Source organism: Euprymna scolopes, chromosome 32 (assembly GCF_053919585.1).
Source record: "Euprymna scolopes isolate OS-2025 chromosome 32, ASM5391958v1, whole genome shotgun sequence".
NCBI lineage: Eukaryota > Metazoa > Mollusca > Cephalopoda > Sepiida > Sepiolidae > Euprymna > Euprymna scolopes.
This window is the reverse complement of record NC_136513.1, coordinates 38,516,788-38,537,772: the sequence shown is the minus strand read 5'-3', so window position 1 is coordinate 38,537,772 and position 20,985 is coordinate 38,516,788. Positions and strand designations below refer to the sequence as shown.

At 29.4% G+C, this 20,985-nt stretch overlaps 1 protein-coding gene across 28 annotated transcripts in view; it reads right to left on the bottom strand.

Moving 5' to 3' along the window:
* LOC145256284 (histone-lysine N-methyltransferase SETMAR-like) overlaps nucleotides 1-20,985 on the bottom strand; it is a 165,925-nt gene that overhangs the window by 122,404 nt on the left and 22,536 nt on the right. For 11 of the 28 annotated variants that reach the window (XR_013863958.1, XM_080114967.1, XM_080114978.1 and 8 more), the window contains exon 2: nucleotides 4,356-4,515. The exons of 10 other annotated variants lie outside the window; for them this stretch is intronic. Coding sequence is in view for 11 of the 18 variants with exons in the window: in XM_080114978.1 (XP_079971104.1) it covers nucleotides 4,356-4,484 (129 nt within the window). In the remaining 7 variants the exon portion in view is untranslated. Of the gene's footprint in view, nucleotides 1-4,355; nucleotides 4,516-13,857; nucleotides 14,116-14,724; nucleotides 14,852-20,985 lie in introns of those variants that run through there. 7 more of the 28 variants (XM_080114971.1, XM_080114980.1, XM_080114969.1 and 4 more) reach the window with 7 other exon arrangements.

Sequence of the window (20,985 nt, the reverse complement as noted above, 5' to 3'; positions counted from 1 at the left end):
ACATGAAATACGGTTTTGCTGAATGTACTTTTGGTTACCTACGTGCTTCCATATTTTGTTCGGTAAAAAGAGACAAACAAGATATGAGAGGGGTCTACAAAATGCTTAATATTTTTGCAATAATATTTTCAAATCGGTTTATATCTGGCGATAAAATAGCTGACAAAAGCCATGTTTATATTAAAACATAATATTAAAAAAAATTTAAACACAATTAATTAAAACTCTATGTTGTAACGGAACATTTTGAAATAATGGGATTTTAATCGTTTTAATCTTTTAAAATTAATAAACGTTTACGAAGTTTCTTTTTCTTGTCAATTCAACTGATTATAGTATACATTAATTCGAAAAAATGCTATTTAAAAAAAACATAATAATATTAAGTTTATATGAATTTTTTAATTCTAACTTCCAGGTAATTTTTTGTCCAATATGTGTATTTACATTTTTAAAAAATAAATATTTTTTACTTATTTGAACTCTTATGTTTCATCATAAATAGAAATTGTGATAGATTTAAATATATTTTGTTTGAATTTCGAAAAAATAAATAGGGGGGGGCACCCACTAAAAAAGTATTTCCCCTCATATATTTTACGAAAACTATTCATTCTAAAATGGATAAGCATCGAAAATTTCACGAAAATCTGAGCATTAGTTGATTTTTGCTAGATTTATTAAATACGAGTATGTTTTCACGTTCGGAATGTCTACTACATAGGAACGTTATTTTAAAGCACCAATTATGTAAACACAATTTTTGGTCTCGCAGTTTAATTATTTTTGTTCGATGAAATTTTTTTTAAATTATTACTGGTTTATTTTGCCCTTCTGCTTTTAAATGGTACAAAAGTTATACTGATAATATTAATTTATAATAAAGTTACATCGTGTTACATATAGGGTGGGGTAAATCTTTGGTGAGTTTTGGCAGTCCCTAATATATATATATATATATATATATATATATATATATATATATATATATAATTAGGTTTTTTTGTTTTTTTGTTTTTTTTGAAAAAGAATTCCAGCGGAGTGCTCAATTAAAAGGAAAATCCAAATTTTAAGAGCGTACTTATATTTTGTGTACAGAAAGTTGTTAGTTGAGACAGGTCATTGGTACCGTCGGTTTCAAGCCCGATAATAAGGCCCGTTTAAGGTATCCTTATCAAGCTCTCTTCAGCCAATATTCGTCTATCTTATATATATACTTCACACTTCTTGTATATATACTTCACACTTCCGGTTATAAGATAGACGAATATTGGCTGAAGAGAGCTTGATAAGGATACCTTAAACGGGCCTTATTATCGGGCTTGAAACCGACGGTACCAATGACCTGTCTCAACTAACAACTTTCTGTACACAATATATATATATATATATATATATATATATATATATATATATATATATATATATATTAAATGACAGTTCCTTTTTCTAAATAATTTTTTTTTATTACAACATTGTTTTAACTAAAATAGTTTCATGAAAATCTGATTTTGGTACATGAAATATTTTTTATCTATACATTAATACGATAGCGTGTGTGTTATTTTCTGTGCCAAATTATTTTCTTTCGAGTGTCTGTCCTTTAGCTGTTACCCCTTTCCATTTCTTGTAATAAATACTTTTACCAAGAATTCTTCGGAAGTTTTGGTTTCGGTTTCGATTATAGCTGAAGGAACTCAAGTTATATATACATATATATTTTTCCTTCAAAAGTTTTGGTTTCGGTTTCGATTCAAGCTGAGGCACACAAGCCATATGGATATATTTTTATTTTTGAAATAACAAGTTCATAATATATAAGAATGGATCAAAAATTGACTCTTTATAGTAATATATACAAAATCTGTATACATTAAAATATTATATTTAAGCATATTTTACGACCAGGCTATGCCGGGCGTGCCTGCTAGCTTAGATGTATACTTTTGCAGTTTTAACAAAAGAACTACAATAATATCAGGGTGTCTCCATTTACGCTGAACATCCATAAAAATGCCAACGTCGATATATTACATATGAACGAGTCCACTGTGTAATTTCCACATAATTTGGGTATTATTATTATTATTATTATTATTATTATTATTATTATTATGTTTATTATGTTTATTATTTTTATTATTATGTTTTTATTATTATTATTATTATGTTTATTATACCTATTATTATTATTATCATGTTTATTATTAATATTATTAGTAGTAGTATTGTTGTTGTTGTTGTTATTATTATTATTATTATTATTATTATTATTATTATTATTATTAAAACTCAAATCAATAGTAATCAAGACTGTTAATCAAAACGTAGTAACAGCTTTATATATTTATTGGGTTTGGCTGGGTCAGTATTGTGTAGATACACAGTTTTTTGTATGGCATATATATATATATATATATATATATATATATATATATATATATATATATAGAGAGAGAGAGAGAGAGAGAGAGAGAGAGAGAGAGAGAGAGAGATACATATATTTTTTTACTTCAGTTGATGTTCTCAGAAATCAAGGGGTCCACAACCTGGGGTTAACACTTGAACTCTATATGAGATGCATAGATATTTGAATGTTCCATTTACGTTCTTTATCTCTCAAACACTGAGTTAGTAAAGAAATTAAGGACATAATTTTGTTGATCATTCGTTTTACTGGATTCCAGGACAAACATTTATCTAGTCTGATGGAGTATCCAGCTTTGTGCTATTACTTGAAGTAACATCACTTGGAAAAGGGGCACTATTCCTCATAAAACTAATGGTGGTTAGCCATAGTGAGGAGATTATATTTGGCCAACGAATGCTATGTGATTTTGAATATTTGGTCTATTTGAATATTTTTCTAGGGAAAACTATCCACGTGCCGGCTTGTTTTGGCAAATCCTTGTACAGAGAGACCTTAGACACCTGAAGATAGTCTCTAGTATAGGCATTCAAGTTCTCTCCTGTATCCTCATGCCAGGTATATATATATATATATATATATATATATATATATATATATATATATATATATATATATATATATATATAATTGTTATAATATTTTTCTACCCTTTGTAAATGATTATATATATATATATATATATATATATATATATATATATATATATATATATATATATATATATATATATATATAAGTGAGAATGTGTGTGTGAAATGGCATTCCTCCACCTATATATTGTAGGAATTTTTATCTATGGACTTGAAATTTGGTATATAGAGTAATCGGACATGTGGAAATCTGTTTAATTGGTTTTCATCCGGATACAAGGGATGTTAAGGGGTCAAAATTGAAAATTGATACATGGGGGGGTCATTGAAATTCTATACTGTTTCACGAAGCCCATGCGTGAATCGTTCTCATAACATATTACTTATATTAAGTATAAGTAGGTTTGGAAACACTTTTAAAAGCGTGTCACGCTTTTCTAATGTCATCATACTTGATTCACTGTATTTAGATTTTGCTTTCGATCTCAACTCAAGATTTTTTATTCTAACAAGAAGTAAACCTTTAAAAACAACATAATACTCACATGCACAGGTTTCAGCTTCTTTCTATTTTTTTACTTCATTTTTTTAAGTAATTTAACGTTACATTTAATATCTACACTATTTCTGTTTATAATAATTAAAAATTCTGCATTAATTAAAAAAATATATATAGTATTTATGCGTATTTTACGACTGGGAAACGTCTGCTAGATTTTAATAAAATCATCACAAATTGAAAATTACATGCTAAAACATAATTTTCAATATCGGTTATTTTATAGACGCTATTTTCTTTTATATATCTGGACTTCGGATATCCGGATTAATGAGTTTTTAATTGATTTCAGTTAGAATCGAAACTTATATTTAAAATGGATGATATTTAACACATAAGCTACTTAAATGCATTTTTTACAAAACAGTTATCACTTATCAAGGCCTGAAAGCCAGTCGAGGATAAGGGTCATTGAGCGTTCGGCAGCTAATGGAACCATATCATAGTAATCGTTTGTAGTGCAAATTGGCGAATTGGATTATTAAGGGAACCGTTCCTTAAGAACTTTTTTACGTTGGACTTGAAGACGACCATATTGCAGTCAGCTTGAAAGCAGAGAAGAGGAAGAGAGTTCCACAAGCGTGCAGTTCTAAGATAGAAGCTTTGTTTATGAAATCTACGTTTATGTTTAGGCACAGATAAAGAGTGGGGGAAATTATTGATAGTGGTTTCAGTTAGATGAGTGTTTTTCGTGGATATTTGGTTAAGGGAGAGGGTTCTTGAAGAATTAATAAATTGGAATTGAAAAAATATATTGCAAAATTTGTTCACGTACAAGAGCGCATGTTTGAATTCTATAAATAAAAGAAATGCATGCGATATCCCAATACGTAAAAACGGTAATGACGTCGAGGATAATTTGCACAACTGCTGCGAGACGCACAAACCTTTGGAGGGTACACATTGCTTCTTGAATGTTGGGGGAAATTAAAATGCTACAAAGAAAAAAAAACACTTTTAGTTTTAACCATATTTATTATTATTGTATTAGCAGAAGCTTAAAATAATAACCATAATAAATAACAACAATCTTAATAAAACAAAAACAATCATAATAAAATTTAAAAAATCGTGATAAAATAATAATAATCATAAAAAATAATAACAACCATAACAAAATAATAACAATAATAATAAAATACTATAATAATAAAATAATAAAAATAATAATAAAATAATAACAATAATATTAAATAATAAAAATAATAATAAAGTAATAAACACATTATAAAATCATAAGAAAATAATAACAATCATCATAACATAATAACAATCATAATAAAATAATGGCGATCATAATAGACCAATGACAATCATGAGCGAATAATAATAATCGTAATAAAACATTTATTAATATAACAACAATAACAACATAAGAAAATTATAACAATCATAGAAAATAAAAGGAATCATTATAGAATAATAACATTCATTATAAAATAATATCAATCATAATAGAATAATTGCAATCATAATAAAATAATAACAATCATAATGAAAAAATTAAAAACATAATAAAATAATAAGAATCACAATAAAATAATAAACAGCATAATAGTATAATAAAAATCATAATAAAATATTAATTATTATAATAAAACGATAACAATTATAATATAAAATAATTTACACAATAAAATACTAACAATCATAATAAAATAATAACAATCATAATGAAAAAATTAAAAACATAATAAAATAATAAGAATCACAATAAAATAATAAACAGCATAATAGTATAATAAAAATCATAATAAAATATTAATTATTATAATAAAACGATAACAATTATAATATAAAATAATTTACACAATAAAATACTAACAATCATAATAAAATAGTTACAATCGTAATAAAATAAAAACAATCATAATAAAGTGATAATAATCATAATAAAAAATATCACTTATATTATAATAATAACAATTATTAAAAAAATCATAATAAGATACTAACAATCATAATAAAAGAATAACTCTTATAATAAAATAATAAAAATCATAATAAAATAATAACAATCATAATAAAATAGTAACAATATGATAATATAATAACTATTATATTATATTGAAAACAACAATATTAAAATCATAACAATCATAATAAAATAATAACTATTATCATAAAATATTTACTATAATAACAATATAATAACAATCATAATTAAATAATAACAATCATAAAATAATAACAATCATAAAATAACTATAAACATAAAATAAAAAAATCTTATTAAAATCAGAAGTATTATAATAAAAAATAACAATCTCAATAAAATACTCACTATTAAAAGAAAATAAAAAGATCGTTATAACAATCATAATAAAATATTAATACCAATAATAACATCATCATAATCATAATAAAATAATACAAATCAAAATAAAATAATAATCATAATTATAAACTAATAACAATCATAATAAAATAATACCAATCTGAATAAAAATAACTCTTATGATAAAATAATAACAATCATAATAAAATAATGACAATGATAAAAATATAATAACAATCGTAATAATATAATTACAATCATAATAAAATAATAACTATCGTAATAAGATAATAACAACCCTTATAATTTTATATAATTAAACGGTAAAGATGGAAAAATCCTGCCAGATGTTTGATTTCGCCGGATCAACAAATTACAGTAATAAGATCAAGGAGAGGGGGCAGCAAACACACGAAACAGACCAGAGTAATCAAAGTAGTGTGGAAGATGCAGGAGGTTGATAATAATAGGAGCACTAGGAACACTACCGGAAAACTTTGAACAAAATGGGAAAGATTGAAACCAGAGCAATAGTTGAGATGATACAAGGAATAGCAATAACGAAAACGGCTGAAATATTAAAGAAGTAACTTGAATTCCGAAATGAACACACATAAGCTACATACACAAGCCGAACATATAGAAACTGCTACAGATTAAAACACCAATGGACCATGACATGAAATCATGAAAACTGAAAGTAATGTATAATTATAACTAATGTATGGTTAGAAGTTAACCCCTCTGTGCCCCTGCCTTCTGTCCCCACTTTTTTGTGCCTGTGTATGTCACCCATAAACTGGCGCCACGCCAAATAAGTGAGAAGGTTCAGGAGGGATTGGAAAAACCGGGAAGAGAAAGCACTAGTCAAACGAATGATTGCAAAGAAGACGGGGACATTAGGGATGTTTATTGATACTCAAATTTCAGTCGCTACTAACAAGAAACCGATGGGAAACAGCTGTTGCGATAACGTTAACTAATTTACAAAGGTTATCGAAAGAGGTGGCGAGTACTGTAGATATAGAGAGACTTGGTGTCACTCAGCCTCCAGACAACGCAACAAGTTGTTCTCAAAGAGAAATCTTTGATGATGGCCCATGTGACTACTCACTAGTGAGCAAAATAATAATAATTAATCATTTCCCTTTCACTGAAGAAAGGGGGCATTTTTGCTATTAGAGTAAACAATGTCAGTTATGACTGCTAAAGAGATAAACAAAAGTGCTTCAATTTGAAGACTTTATTCAGAACTCTTTCAGCGGCTTTTACATTACCATTTAATCTATAAGTTGGTTAACAAATCTGTTTTAAAATCATAATCCGTTGTTTAATCATAGCTGATTTGCTATTAAACCAATAACAACGTTTATTATGATGCATCAATTGGCGATCAGATTTGTTTTCTGATCCACGCGACGAAAACTAAATTATTAAATATACATGGCATCATATGATTAATTCGATAGCAAAAGTGCTCCAATTAAAAGACTGTATTCATTAATATTCCAGCAGCTCCTGCATTACCATTTAATCTGTAAGTTGTTTAATACAACTGTTTTAAAGGTCATATTCTGTCCTTTAATCACAGTGGTTTTATCATTTTAATAGCAACGTTTATTATCAGATGCACAAAATTATTTTTTTTCAAATCATGTATAGAGACACTAAATAATCTGCTTCTCGGCTTTTATGCTCCGTAAATTTTACAGTACTTTCAGTAGTAAATCTTTGGAAAGCGTGTTGGACAGATAGAATACTCGAATAAATTTTACATCGACAACGTTCTGTTATTAATTAGGTATAAAAATCTGAAACAAAATAAAAGAAAATAAAAAGAAATTAGAACAAATAAATTCTGTGTGAGCGAGAGGAACAGAGAAAAGACGAGAGAAAGAGAAAAGAAATAAATCCAGGGGAAGTTCAAATATGTATGGCATTATATAATACTTAATTTGACAATAATTAATACGTTTATGCAATTATTTTCAAAATTATTCCCAATACTGTTTGCAGAAAACACAGTTAACATACTTTCAGAATCAGTTACACAATTAATCATTGAATTACATTACGAAGCAATAGTTAAATCGATGTTTTTTATATAACTTTCACGCTTCTAGAATATTTTTCGTGTGTTGTGTATCAATAACGCAGTTGATGAGATACTAGCTTGAACCAACTTTCTTGTGTTCAAGTTAAGTACAGTTCGAAAGGTTAAGCCTGGCAGGCTTAAAACTCATCAGCTTCCATTGATAACGCGTTGCACCTGCGTGGTAGTAGGGGGTCACAGGACAGGTTAGTGTATTTTAAGTGCGATTCTACCACCCCACACACATACAGATAAATATATAAAAGTGACACACGTGCATCTTCTTTGTTTTACAAATCTGTTTAAAAAGTCATAATCCGGCGCTTAATCATAGTTGCTTTGTTATTAAACCAATAACAACGTGTATTATTAGATGCATCATTTGGCGACCAGAATTGTTTTCTGGACCGAAACAAACTTTTTTTTAGATATACATAAAATCATATAACAATAAATTCGATAGTAAAGTGCTTCAATTCAAAGACTTTATTCATTACTCTTTCAGCAGCTTCTACATTACCATTTAATCCGTAAGTTGTTAAGTACATCTATTTTAAAGATCATATTCTGCCCCTTAATAATAGTGATTTTGCTATCAAATTAAACAAATAGCAGCGTTTATTATCAGATTCATCAACTGGTGTTTTTCAAAACACCTTTACAGACACTATCTGTTTTGCTTCTCGCTTTTATTCATCGTAAATCTTATTTCCGGTACTTAAATTCGGAAAGAGTGTGTCGAGCAGACACAATAGGTGTTCAGATTACTTTATATAAAAATCTGAAAAATTAAAGGAATTAGAATCAAATCTGTGGTAAGGGTCAAGGTTAGGTTTACGACTGGGGTTAGTTCACAGCTATTACGGTTATGACATTGTGCATTAGAAAAATATTTTATGACATTGTGCATTAGAAAAATATTTTATGACATTGTGCATTAGTAAAATAGTTTATGACATTGTGCATTAGTAAAATATCTTATGACATTGTGCATTAGTAAAATAGCTTATGACATTGTGCATTAGTAAAATATTTTATGACATTGTGCATTAGAAAAATATTTTATGACATTGTGCATTAGTAAAATATTTTCTGACATTGTGCATTAGTAAAATATTTTCTGACATTGTGCATTAGTAAAATATTTTCTGACATTGTGCATTAGTAAAATATTTTATGACATTGTGCATTAGTAAAATATTTTATGACATTGTGCATTAGTAAAATATCTTATGACATTGTGCATTAGTAAAATATCTTATGACATTGTGCATTAGTAAAATATCTTATGACATTGTGCATTAGTAAAATATTTTATGACATTGTGCATTAGTAAAATATCTTATGACATTGTGCATTAGTAAAATATCTTATGACATTGTGCATTAGTAAAATATCTTATGACATTGTGCATTAGTAAAATATCTTATCACATTGTGCATTAGTAAAATATTTTATGACATTGTGCATTAGTAAAATATTTTATTACATTATGGATTAGTAAAATATTTTATGACATTGTGCATTAGTAAAATATTTTATGACATTGAGCATTAGTAAAATATTTTATGACATTGAGCATTAGTAAAATATTTTATGACATTGTGCATTAGTAAAATATTTTATTACATTATGGATTAGTAAAATATTTTATGACATTGAGCATTAGTAAAATATTTTATGACATTGTGCATTAGTCAAATATTTTATTACATTATGGATTAGTAAAATATTTTATGACATTGTGCATTAGTAAAATATTTTATGACATTGTGCATTAGTAAAATATTTTATTACATTATGGATTAGTAAAATATTTTATGACATTGTGCATTAGTAAAATATCTTATGACATTGTGCATTAGTAAAATATCTTATGACATTGTGCATTAGTAAAATATCTTATGACATTGTGCATTAGTAAAATATTTTATGACATTGTGCATTAGTAAAATATTTTATTACATTATGGATTAGTAAAATATTTTATGACATTGTGCATTAGTAAAATATTTTATGACATTGAGCATTAGTAAAATATTTTATGACATTGTGCATTAGTCAAATATTTTATGACATTGAGTATTAGTAAAATATTTTATGACATTGTGCATTAGTAAAACACAGCTTTTGAAAATATACCATGTATTTATTATTACTTCACGAAATGTTTTGTTTATTATTTGAAATTTTAATTAAAAAACAACAATTATTAAGCTTCGAGATTTTTTATGTGAGGATATATATTTGTTACTATCTATTTAAAAAATAACAAACTCAATATATATTAATTGTTATTATAAATATATATATATCTATAGAGTATATATATATATATATATATATATATATATATACATATATATATATATATAAATTATTATTATTATATATTAATATCCACCTATATATATATATCGTATTTTTAATATATATTATGTTTCTATCATTAGTTTAGGAAATGTTTTCTTTATTATTTGAAATTTTAATTTAAAAACAATTATTATGTTTCGACATCTTTTATATGAGAATTGCTAAGCGTTATTATCTGTACCTATCTATCTATCTATCTATCTATCTACCTATATATATATGATGATGATGATGATTGCAACGTCTTGTCAGACGAGTGCCACTCCCTCAGACATTGAAAGTTCATGAGCCCGAAAATGACATATAGTCCTTCCAGCGATTTCACATGCTCAAGCAGACATGACACTAAAGACGGTCATTGTTATACATATATATATACATATATACACGCACGCACACATACATATGTACACATAACACACACATATATACATGCGTACATACACAATACACAAAACGCACACATATGCAAACATAAACAAGACATTCATTGGTATACATACATATAAATATATACATGCATACATACATACGTTTCTATAAGCATACGCTCATATATACCCATATACATACACAATGCATAATACACAAACATACATATACATACGCACATTCATACATACACACATACATACACATACATCAACATATACGAATACATACACACATATACTTACACATACATATACGTACACATATGCATATATATATATACATACACTTACTAACATATACATACACATCCATATATATGCATTCATACATATACCCATATACATGCACACATACACATACATATACATGCACACATGCATACATACACATACATGCATGTACACACATACATGCATACAAACATATATAAATATATATATGTACACACACAAACATATATACACATAGACACATATGCATACATATACACATAGATATAAATACATATAAACTCACATGTACATCTATAAATACACACACACATACATATATAAATATACATACACATATACATACATAGATACATATAATGATGGCAGATTAATTGTTACATGCATCCAGCATTACAGGCGTACACACGTTACAGCTTTTTATCGCCACAGGACTTTTTTTTTCTTGTTTTTATAATAGACAAATGCATGAGGGTGTATCTATACAAAGATGATGTTACAGAGTTTTAGCTTTGTACGACAGCTAAATTTCTCTCTCGGTTCAAAATGTTGACATCCAGCAACAAGCAAGAGCTAGATAGCCAGCAACAAGTCAAACTGCAGACCAGCTTAATGCGGGTACTGGTCTTCCACTTTGTTTTTTTGAAATAAAAAGTTTGGTTGAGACAGACACTCTTGGAATAGTAACTGAAGATGATATAAACAAATTTACACATTTTTTCACAAATAATCTCAGCGACGGATAGTCAAAATGTAAACACAGTCCAACCGACATACATTAAAGACGCTTACTTTTTTTTTTTTTAAATAAAAAGTTTGGTTCAGACAGACTTTTGTAATAGTAACTGACGATGATATAAACAATTTCACACATTTTTCACAAATAAACTCAGCGACGGATAATCAAAATGTAAACACAGTTACTGTGTTTACACACACACACACACACACACACACACACACACACATATATATATATATATATATATATATATATATATATATAGTAACTTTAACGTATGTAAGTTTGTCTCGGTGTTCAGATGATAAATTATCAATGTTCGTAGTATACTACCACCACCTATTCTTCTTTTAAATAAATAGGATCTCTAGATCACCGAAGATCCAATGTAAAGAATAAAAAAATAAAAATAAATTATGTCGCTTTTATCTGTATGCGAGACAAAAATACACCTTCTTGATGTTCAGGCTAGGATCGAAGGTAGTACCTGTTCTGTCTAAAGATGGTATAATGATATCGTGGGGTTCCGAGCGTTCAGACAATGCAAATTTGTTATAGACTCTTATAAGGATATTGGAGATAAACTGCAATAACCAGATGTATTCTGACACTACATTAACCAGGAAAAGCTACAGTAATACCGCGGGGTCTCCATTCACGCTGCACGTCCATAGAATGCCAAACAGCAATACATTTTATATGAAAGATGCCGCTGTGGAATTTCAATAGGTCTCACTAGTTTGCATAATTTTTTTTATAGTTCTTCTCTTGATTTTTCTTCGTGGATATTTAAACTTGGATACGCGGGTCAACGGATAGACGTGATAAGTTTAATAAAAAAAAAATAGAAGTAATAGTTTCTTATTGCTTAATGTCAAATACTAAAAATTAAAACTAATAATACGATTTCGAATTCCTGAAGACTTCTACTCGGTCAAGGCTGATGGGACGAGGACAAGCTATCTTCGTATGTTAAATAAACGATTCATTTTAAATCCAGTATCGATTTCCGGGTTCGACAAAAAGATTCCCGATTCGACGAGATATACCTGAAGACGAACCGAGTTTATATCGGCCAAACATAGTAAGATAAAACATTTAAGATAAAATATTCAAAATAAAACATTCAAAATAAAACATTCAAGATGAAACAAAACAAGCAAATAGAAAAAAAACTGTTACCTATTTTTCAAAGTTACAATTCAAGATTTTGCTGAGGATTGGGCTTTTTTTATGTGTGTGATATAAAAGTTTATAATATTTGGGTGGTGGAGGTTAAAGTAAAGTTTAGGATTGAGGGTAGTTCACGAATACTACTTGTGGCTATGTTATTGACGTTAGGCATTACTTTAACATGGTTATTTCTCAAGAAAAGTATATTTTACGCGTCTATTATTACTTTAAAACATTTCAAAATGGATTTTTACTAATAAATATATAAAATGATAAACATTTAACGAACAGAAAATTCTTCTGCTGCTATAAGACTTCCACTCAATAAATACAGCCGCCCCCTATTTTAAGGTATGAAGTTGACACATACAAGTTCTAAATCCATTTTTTTTTTGTTATGTTATGTAATGTTTTTGGTTATTATAAAATAAGTAACATATTTTTTAGATAATATTAAATCATTTATATTGTACTGGTCATCTGTCTCGTTTGTATTTTATAAATTTTATTTTAACATTAAAATCAAGATGGGGTGTTTTTATTAAAAAAAAAGCAACAACTGGATAAAGTTATTAATAATTAGACAAAAAAGCTTTTATTATAAAAATAAATATTCCCCAAAACAAGCCAATCGAAATGACAAACGACGCTGTCTATATTTCGAAGTTCCACAAGATAAAGTCAGATTTATGATTACAAATATGCTATTAAACCATAGGTTTTAAAAGATAAATTTTCGTAAAAGATATAAAGAATAGAGGGAAAAACATGTGCATTTATTTGCTTCCCCATGGAAATTCTTCTATAAGAATGTCCATCCATTAAATACCTCCTTCTATTTTAAGTAGCAAGATTACCACCCCCAAGTTTTCAATCCTTCGTTTTTGTATACGCCCCATCCTTTGAATGAAAGGAAAAAACAGAAAATACAACAAATGAATAAGAAAATCTTACCTTTTAATGACCGTAAAAACATTTTTTCTACTTTAAACTGAACGATTGTTTATGTGATTTTTACTTTCATTTTGTGCAACAGTGACGTCATCTTCCGTTATTTAAAACGTTCTAATCGGTTGCATATGAACGTTTAAACGTAATTGTGCTTAAATGTGTGATATTTATGAGCAACATGTTTACGTTAGAATTATTGCATTAAGGTGTAGATAATTTGGCTTGTGTGCGTGTGTGTTTTTTTTATTCAATTTTCACCCCAAACAAGGAAGCACATATATACACACGCATACACACATTTATATATATATACATATGTATATATATATATATATATATATATATATATATATATATATATATAAAAGTGAACGTGTCTGTGTGTCTGTCTGTGTGTCTGTGTACATTTTCCTTCGCAATAACTATGTTAATTTTCAGTCTACGGACTCGAAATTTGATATATTGGGTACTGAGATTTGAGAAAATCTATGTGATCGGTTTTCGGCCAGAAATTTTGTGTTAAGGGATCAAAGTTCAACGATTTGACCTTTTAGAACTCTACCAAACTGCTCCGACAATTTGGAGTCTAACCACTTACAATTTTAGATATAGGTTCCTTGGACATAGATCTAACTTCATAACCCGATTTGAGCCCAAAACAAAAATTTTTAAGGTGTCAGAATAGGGGTCGAAGTTTAAAAAATTGACCTGTTTTTTGCTCAGTATACACCACCAAACACCCGGACTACTAAAGACAGGCTTTCAAAGATGGATTTTTTTAAAGAAATAAATATTTTAAAAACATTGGTATTCATTTCCTTCCAGAAGGAAATTATTTTGCTGCTATCAGACCTTCCACCCAATAATTACCTCCGTCTATTTTCAGATACAATGTTCACATATCCAAGTTTGAAATGCTTTTATGTTTTTTGTTCACGCCCCATCTTTTGAAAGAACACAAAAATCTTACTTTTTGTTTATCGTCAAATAAAGTAAAAGTTGTTTTCTTCAACTTTAAACTTAACGTGTTATGTGATTTTTACTTTCGTTTTAGTGTAAAAACAGGTTTGCAACTCTGATGACATCCTTTCGTCATTCAAAAAGTTATGACTGATTGAATATGAACGCCCGAACGCATTAGTGCATAGATGTGTGACATCCATAAGTATCATATGTGTGTTAATATATATATATACCTATATATGTGTGTGTGTGTGTGTGCGTGCGTGCGTGCGTGTGTGTGTGTGTTCCTGTGCGTGTGTGTGTTTCACGTAATTTTTTGTATATAGGTTCGTTCTGTTGTGCGTATATATATATATATATATATATATATATATATATATATATATATATATATATATATATGGTCGGATTATACATTTACCAAACATTGTAAGGAAAGCCTTTAAGATGAGAACAGATGTCACAATCATCCAAAATAACATAATTTCAACAGATATTTTTTATGTAATATGAAATAATTTTCATTTTGAGATGGTTATTCGTCTTGTTCATATTTTATAATTTTTATATTAACAAGATGGGGTGTTTTTATTTAAAAAATCAATCTGTAAAATTATTAGTAAAAAGCTATAAATATAATTAACAACATAAATATAAAATATTCGCGTAAGCATTTTCTTAAAACTAAAACAAAACAAATACAAAAAGACAAACGATCCTGCATATATTTGAAGTCAAATATTATGGTTCAGATGTGCTCTGCTCCAGAAACCATAGTTAAAAGATAAATAAAAGAAGAGAAAACACATTTAACGAACAGTAAATTCTATAAAACCTTCCACCCAATAAATACCTCCTCTTATTTTAAGAGATGAAGTTAACACCTCCAAGTTCTAAATCCTTTTATTGTTATGTTACGTAAAATTTTTTGTTTATTATTAAATACTTATGATTTAAATCCATGTTTTTCATGAAATATTAACTTGTAATGGTAATTTGTCTTGATGTTATGGGATCCCGGACGACGCCAGGGAACCTGCTCAGATAGCTGAAGATGAGAGAGGATAAGGCATGGCTAGGGGGGTATTCTGACAATTGTTCAAAGAAAGACATAAGTCCATGAGGTACTGTCCACCAGAGAAATAATATCTATTTCAATGAAGGGAAATATAGATCTGATAATGGGATTTCCTTGAGGCAAGGGAGCTGGGGAGAAAGATTGTTTTTCTAGTTGGGTTTGGTAAAAATGGATTTTAAATAACCAATTGAGGGAGACAGATACAATAACTTAGATCCAAAACGTCTGCTTTTCTGTCTGGGAAATGTTGTCACTTGGTCCGTCTGTTATGTTTAAGTGCTAGACCACCAAGCAAGTGATGCGAATTGAACCTTGGAAGATAATACAGTTACTTTGAGAAAAAATTAAGAATATGACGTAACAGAAATAGAAAAAGGAAAAGTAATATCCATATGACAGAGGGGGAAGAAGCCAATTTCATAAAAAACGGTTGTGTTTTTAGAAATAAGAGTCTTTTGCTGATTCGTATGAAGCAGTGCACATCGTTTTAGCCTCCCGCCCTGTGGGACGGTGTCTAAACCCCCAGAAAAGCTAGGTTGAAAAGCTCTTGTTCCTCACTGGAAAATTGCTTAAACGAAGTTATACTACTTGCACCAGAAAGTCATTGAGAACCCGAAGAACTTAGCTTTCTATGTACAAAGTTTTCTATGAAGTTTTTTTTAATAATTATTTTTGTTCACAGGAAATGCTCTGAGTTATTTTTTGAACTGTTGAATTGAAGCACGTTTTGTTACGGAACCGATGCCAACTTGCAGTGAAAAGGGCGGCATACAAGCCATTCATCAGGGCATCTAATAAAGACGAAACCAACTCCAGCATTTGACGACGAGCTGCCAGCTGAAGATGAGAGTTGCCATATAGACATAGGGTCATGTACGTTTCGCGTGCCCTGAGCAGCAAAGCGGTATTTTCAGCTGACCAGTGAGAGTCTGGTCCTCCTTGAGAGGTCCACCACTTGACAATAAAGAATGTAGCCCTGTTGCATCTATGGTCCAGTGAGCTGGGATCGACGAACATGGCGAAGTGTAAATACCAAATATGGTCTCGTGAACTAGAATCCGAGAGATGCGGCTTAGAGGATGTATAGGATTATCTTTTCTCTTCTCTATATTCCTGACAACCTCGAGACTTCGGCTTATAAAAACCCAAGTTTTGTTGTCGCGCATACCTACACAAGGCACAATTACTGGGCGTTTGTTTTGTTGATAAGTACTACACTCCCCCCTGATCTGATGATCACATAGAGTGCACTCCGGGGGTGGCCTTTTAGTTCACTGGCTTTTTGCAATCTCGGATTCAGGTTCTGGTTCTGGTTCTGGGTGTGATTAAAAAACAACAATTATTAAGCTTCGAGATTTTTTATGTGAGGATATATATTTGTTACTATCTATTTAAAAAATAACAAACTCAATATATATTAATTGTTATTATAAATATATATCTATACAGTATATATATATATATATATACATATATATATATAAATTATTATTATTATATATTAATATCCACCTATATATATATCGTATTTTTAATATATATTATGTTTCTATCATTAGTTTAGGAAATGTTTTCTTTATTATTTGAAATTTTAATTTAAAAACAATTATTATGTTTCGACATCTTTTATATGAGAATTGCTAAGCGTTATTATCTGTATCTATCTATCTATCTATCTATCTACCTATATATATATATGATGATGATGATGATTGCAACGTCTTGTCAGACGAGTGCCACTCCCTCAGACATTGAAAGCTCATGAGCCCGAAAATGACATAAAGTCCTGCCAGCGATTTCACATGCTCAAGCAGACATGACACTAAAGACGGTCATTGTTATACATATATACACTTGTGCCCGATATTATTCATACCCCTCGGATCTTTGAGATTTCTATAAGAATATTGCTCAAACCAGAAGGTAGACAATATTAAAGGGATTTCAAACAATAAATCAAGCATAAGCATTTAATTTAAACTCAACAAATAAATAAATTATGCAAGTTTGAAACATTATACAAAGAAAAACAATAATGGCACTAGTTCAAAATTATTCATACCTCTCTTACTAATAGTCAATAGCATGCCCTTTATTCTTAATAACTGCCTGTAACCGTTTTGGATATTTATCAACAAGGTTTTTACAAGCATCAACACTGATTTTTGATCATTCTTCAATGCAGTAGTTCTCTTAATCCCTCAAATTTCTAGGTTTCCGCTTTTTAACCTCAGTTTTCAATATGTGCCAGAGGTTTTCGATAGGGTTCAGGTCGGGACTCTGGCTAGGCCATTCCAAAACATTAATTTGATTATCCTCAAACCATTTCTTGACTATTTTGGAAGTATGTTTTGGATTATTATCCTGTTGAAGGACCCAGTTTGGTCCTAAATGGAGCTTCTCCGCATCCTGTCTAATGTTTTTCTGGAGTATCTCCAAATATTGCTCCTTCTTCATGGTTCCATCTATCTTGACCAAACTACCTGGACCACTAGCCGAAAAGGAGCCCCAAAACATTAGGCTACCACCACCATGTTTCACCGTGGGTATGGTGTTCTTTGGGTTGTAAGCTTCTCCTTTCTTCCTCCAAACGTAAGAAGCATCCATATGGCCAAACAATTCAATTTTTGTTTCGTCAGTCCACAAAATACTTGAGAAAACGGACTCTGGAGAATTCACATGGGTCCTAGCAAACTTTAGACGTGCTGCAAGGTGTTTTCCGGTGTGCAATGGAGTCTTTCTTGGTCTTCTTCCTTTCAGACCATTTTCATGCAGAGTCCTTTGCAATGTTTGCCTTGATATTTTTATGCCAGAAGACTCCAGATTTTCTAAAATGTCCTTAGTAGTGGTGGTTGGATTTACATTAACACTTCTTACAATATTCCTGGTGGCTCTAGAAGACAGTTTCCTTTTCCTTCCTCTACCAATCAAGTTGTTTGTTGTGTGGTGGCTCTGGAATTTTTTGATGATGCTCTGTACTGTTGCTGTAGGGACCTCAAATTTCTTGGAAATTGACTTGTAACCTAAACCATCCTTATGTGAATTCACAATTTTAGTCCTAAGATCATTACTAAGCTCTTTTTTCTTCCCCATTCTAATAATTTTTATTCTTTTATTGGTTTTCAGTTGATATCATTTTAATTTCTGAAAAAATGCAAAAAACGCAATGAAATTAATCAAAGGTTGTATAAAAGCATTCAAAATAAGAATCAAACAGGAAACAAACAGTCAGAAACTCGATTAATACTGAAAAAATAAGGGGGTATGATTATTTTTGAACATTGCAGATTTTATAAATAGCTGTATATTTCTTTTATTACAAGTATCCCGAGATTTTAAAATGACGAAAATGATCAGAAGAGGTTTATTAAGAATATGTATCAATATGGACGTAAACAATAAATTCTTACAAAGTTACACCTAATAAACTCAATTTTCAAGGGGGGGTATGAATAATATCGGGCACAAGTGTATATACATATATACACGCACGCACACATACATATGTACACATAACACACACATATATACATGCGTACATACACAATACACAAAACGCACACATACATATACATACACACACATGCAAACATAAACAAGACATTCATTGGTATACATACATATAAATATATACATGCATACATACATACGTGTCTATAAGCATACGCTCATATATACCCATATACATGCACAATGCATAATACACAAACATACATATACATACGCACATTCATACATACACACATACATACACATACATCAACATATACGAATACATACACACATATACTTACACATACATATACGTACACATATGCATATATATATACATACACTTACTAACATATACATACACATCCATATATATGCATTCATACACATACCCATATACATGCACACATACACATACATATACATGCACACATGCATACATACACATACATGCATGTACACACATACATGCATACAAACATATATAAATGTATATATGTACACACACAAACATATATACACATAGACACATATGCATACATATACACATAGATATAAATACATATAAACTCACATGTACATCTATAAATACACACACACATACATATATAAATATACATACACATATACATACATAGATACATATAATGATGGCAGATTAATTGTTACATGCATCCAGCATTACAGGCGTACACACGTTACAGCTTTTTATCGCCACAGGACTTTTTTTTTCTTGTTTTTATAATAGACAAATGCATGAGGGAGTATCTATACAAAGATGATGTTACAGAGTTTTAGCTTTGTACGACAGCTAAATTTCTCTCTCGGTTCAAAATGTTGACATCCAGCAACAAGCAAGAGCTAGATAGCCAGCAACAAGTCAAACTGCAGACCAGCTTAATGCGGGTACTGGTCTTCCACTTTGTTTTTTTGAAATAAAAAGTTTGGTTGAGACAGACACTCTTGGAATAGTAACTGACGATGATATAAACAAATTCACACATTTTTTCACAAATAATCTCAGCGACGGATAGTCAAAATGTAAACACAGTCCAACCGACATACATTAAAGACGCTTACTTTTTTTTTTTTTAAATAAAAAGTTTGGTTCAGACAGACTTTTGTAATAGTAACTGACGATGATATAAACAATTTCACACATTTTTCACAAATAAACTCAGCGACGGATAATCAAAATGTAAACACAGTTACTGTGTTTACACACACACACACACACACACACACACACACACACACACACACACACATATATATATATATATATATATATATATATATATATAGTAACTTTAACGTATGTAAGTTTGTCTCGGTGTTCAGATGATAAATTATCAATGTTCGTAGTATACTACCACCACCTATTCTTCTTTTAAATAAATAGGATCTCCCGATCACCGAAGATCCAATGTAAAGAATAAAAAAATAAAAATAAATTATGTCGCTTTTATCTGTATGCGAGACAAAAATACACCTTCTTGATGTTCAGGCTAGGATCGAAGGTAGTACCTGTTCTGTCTAAAGATGGTATAATGATATCGTGGGGTTCCGAGCGTTCAGACAATGCAAATTTGTTATAG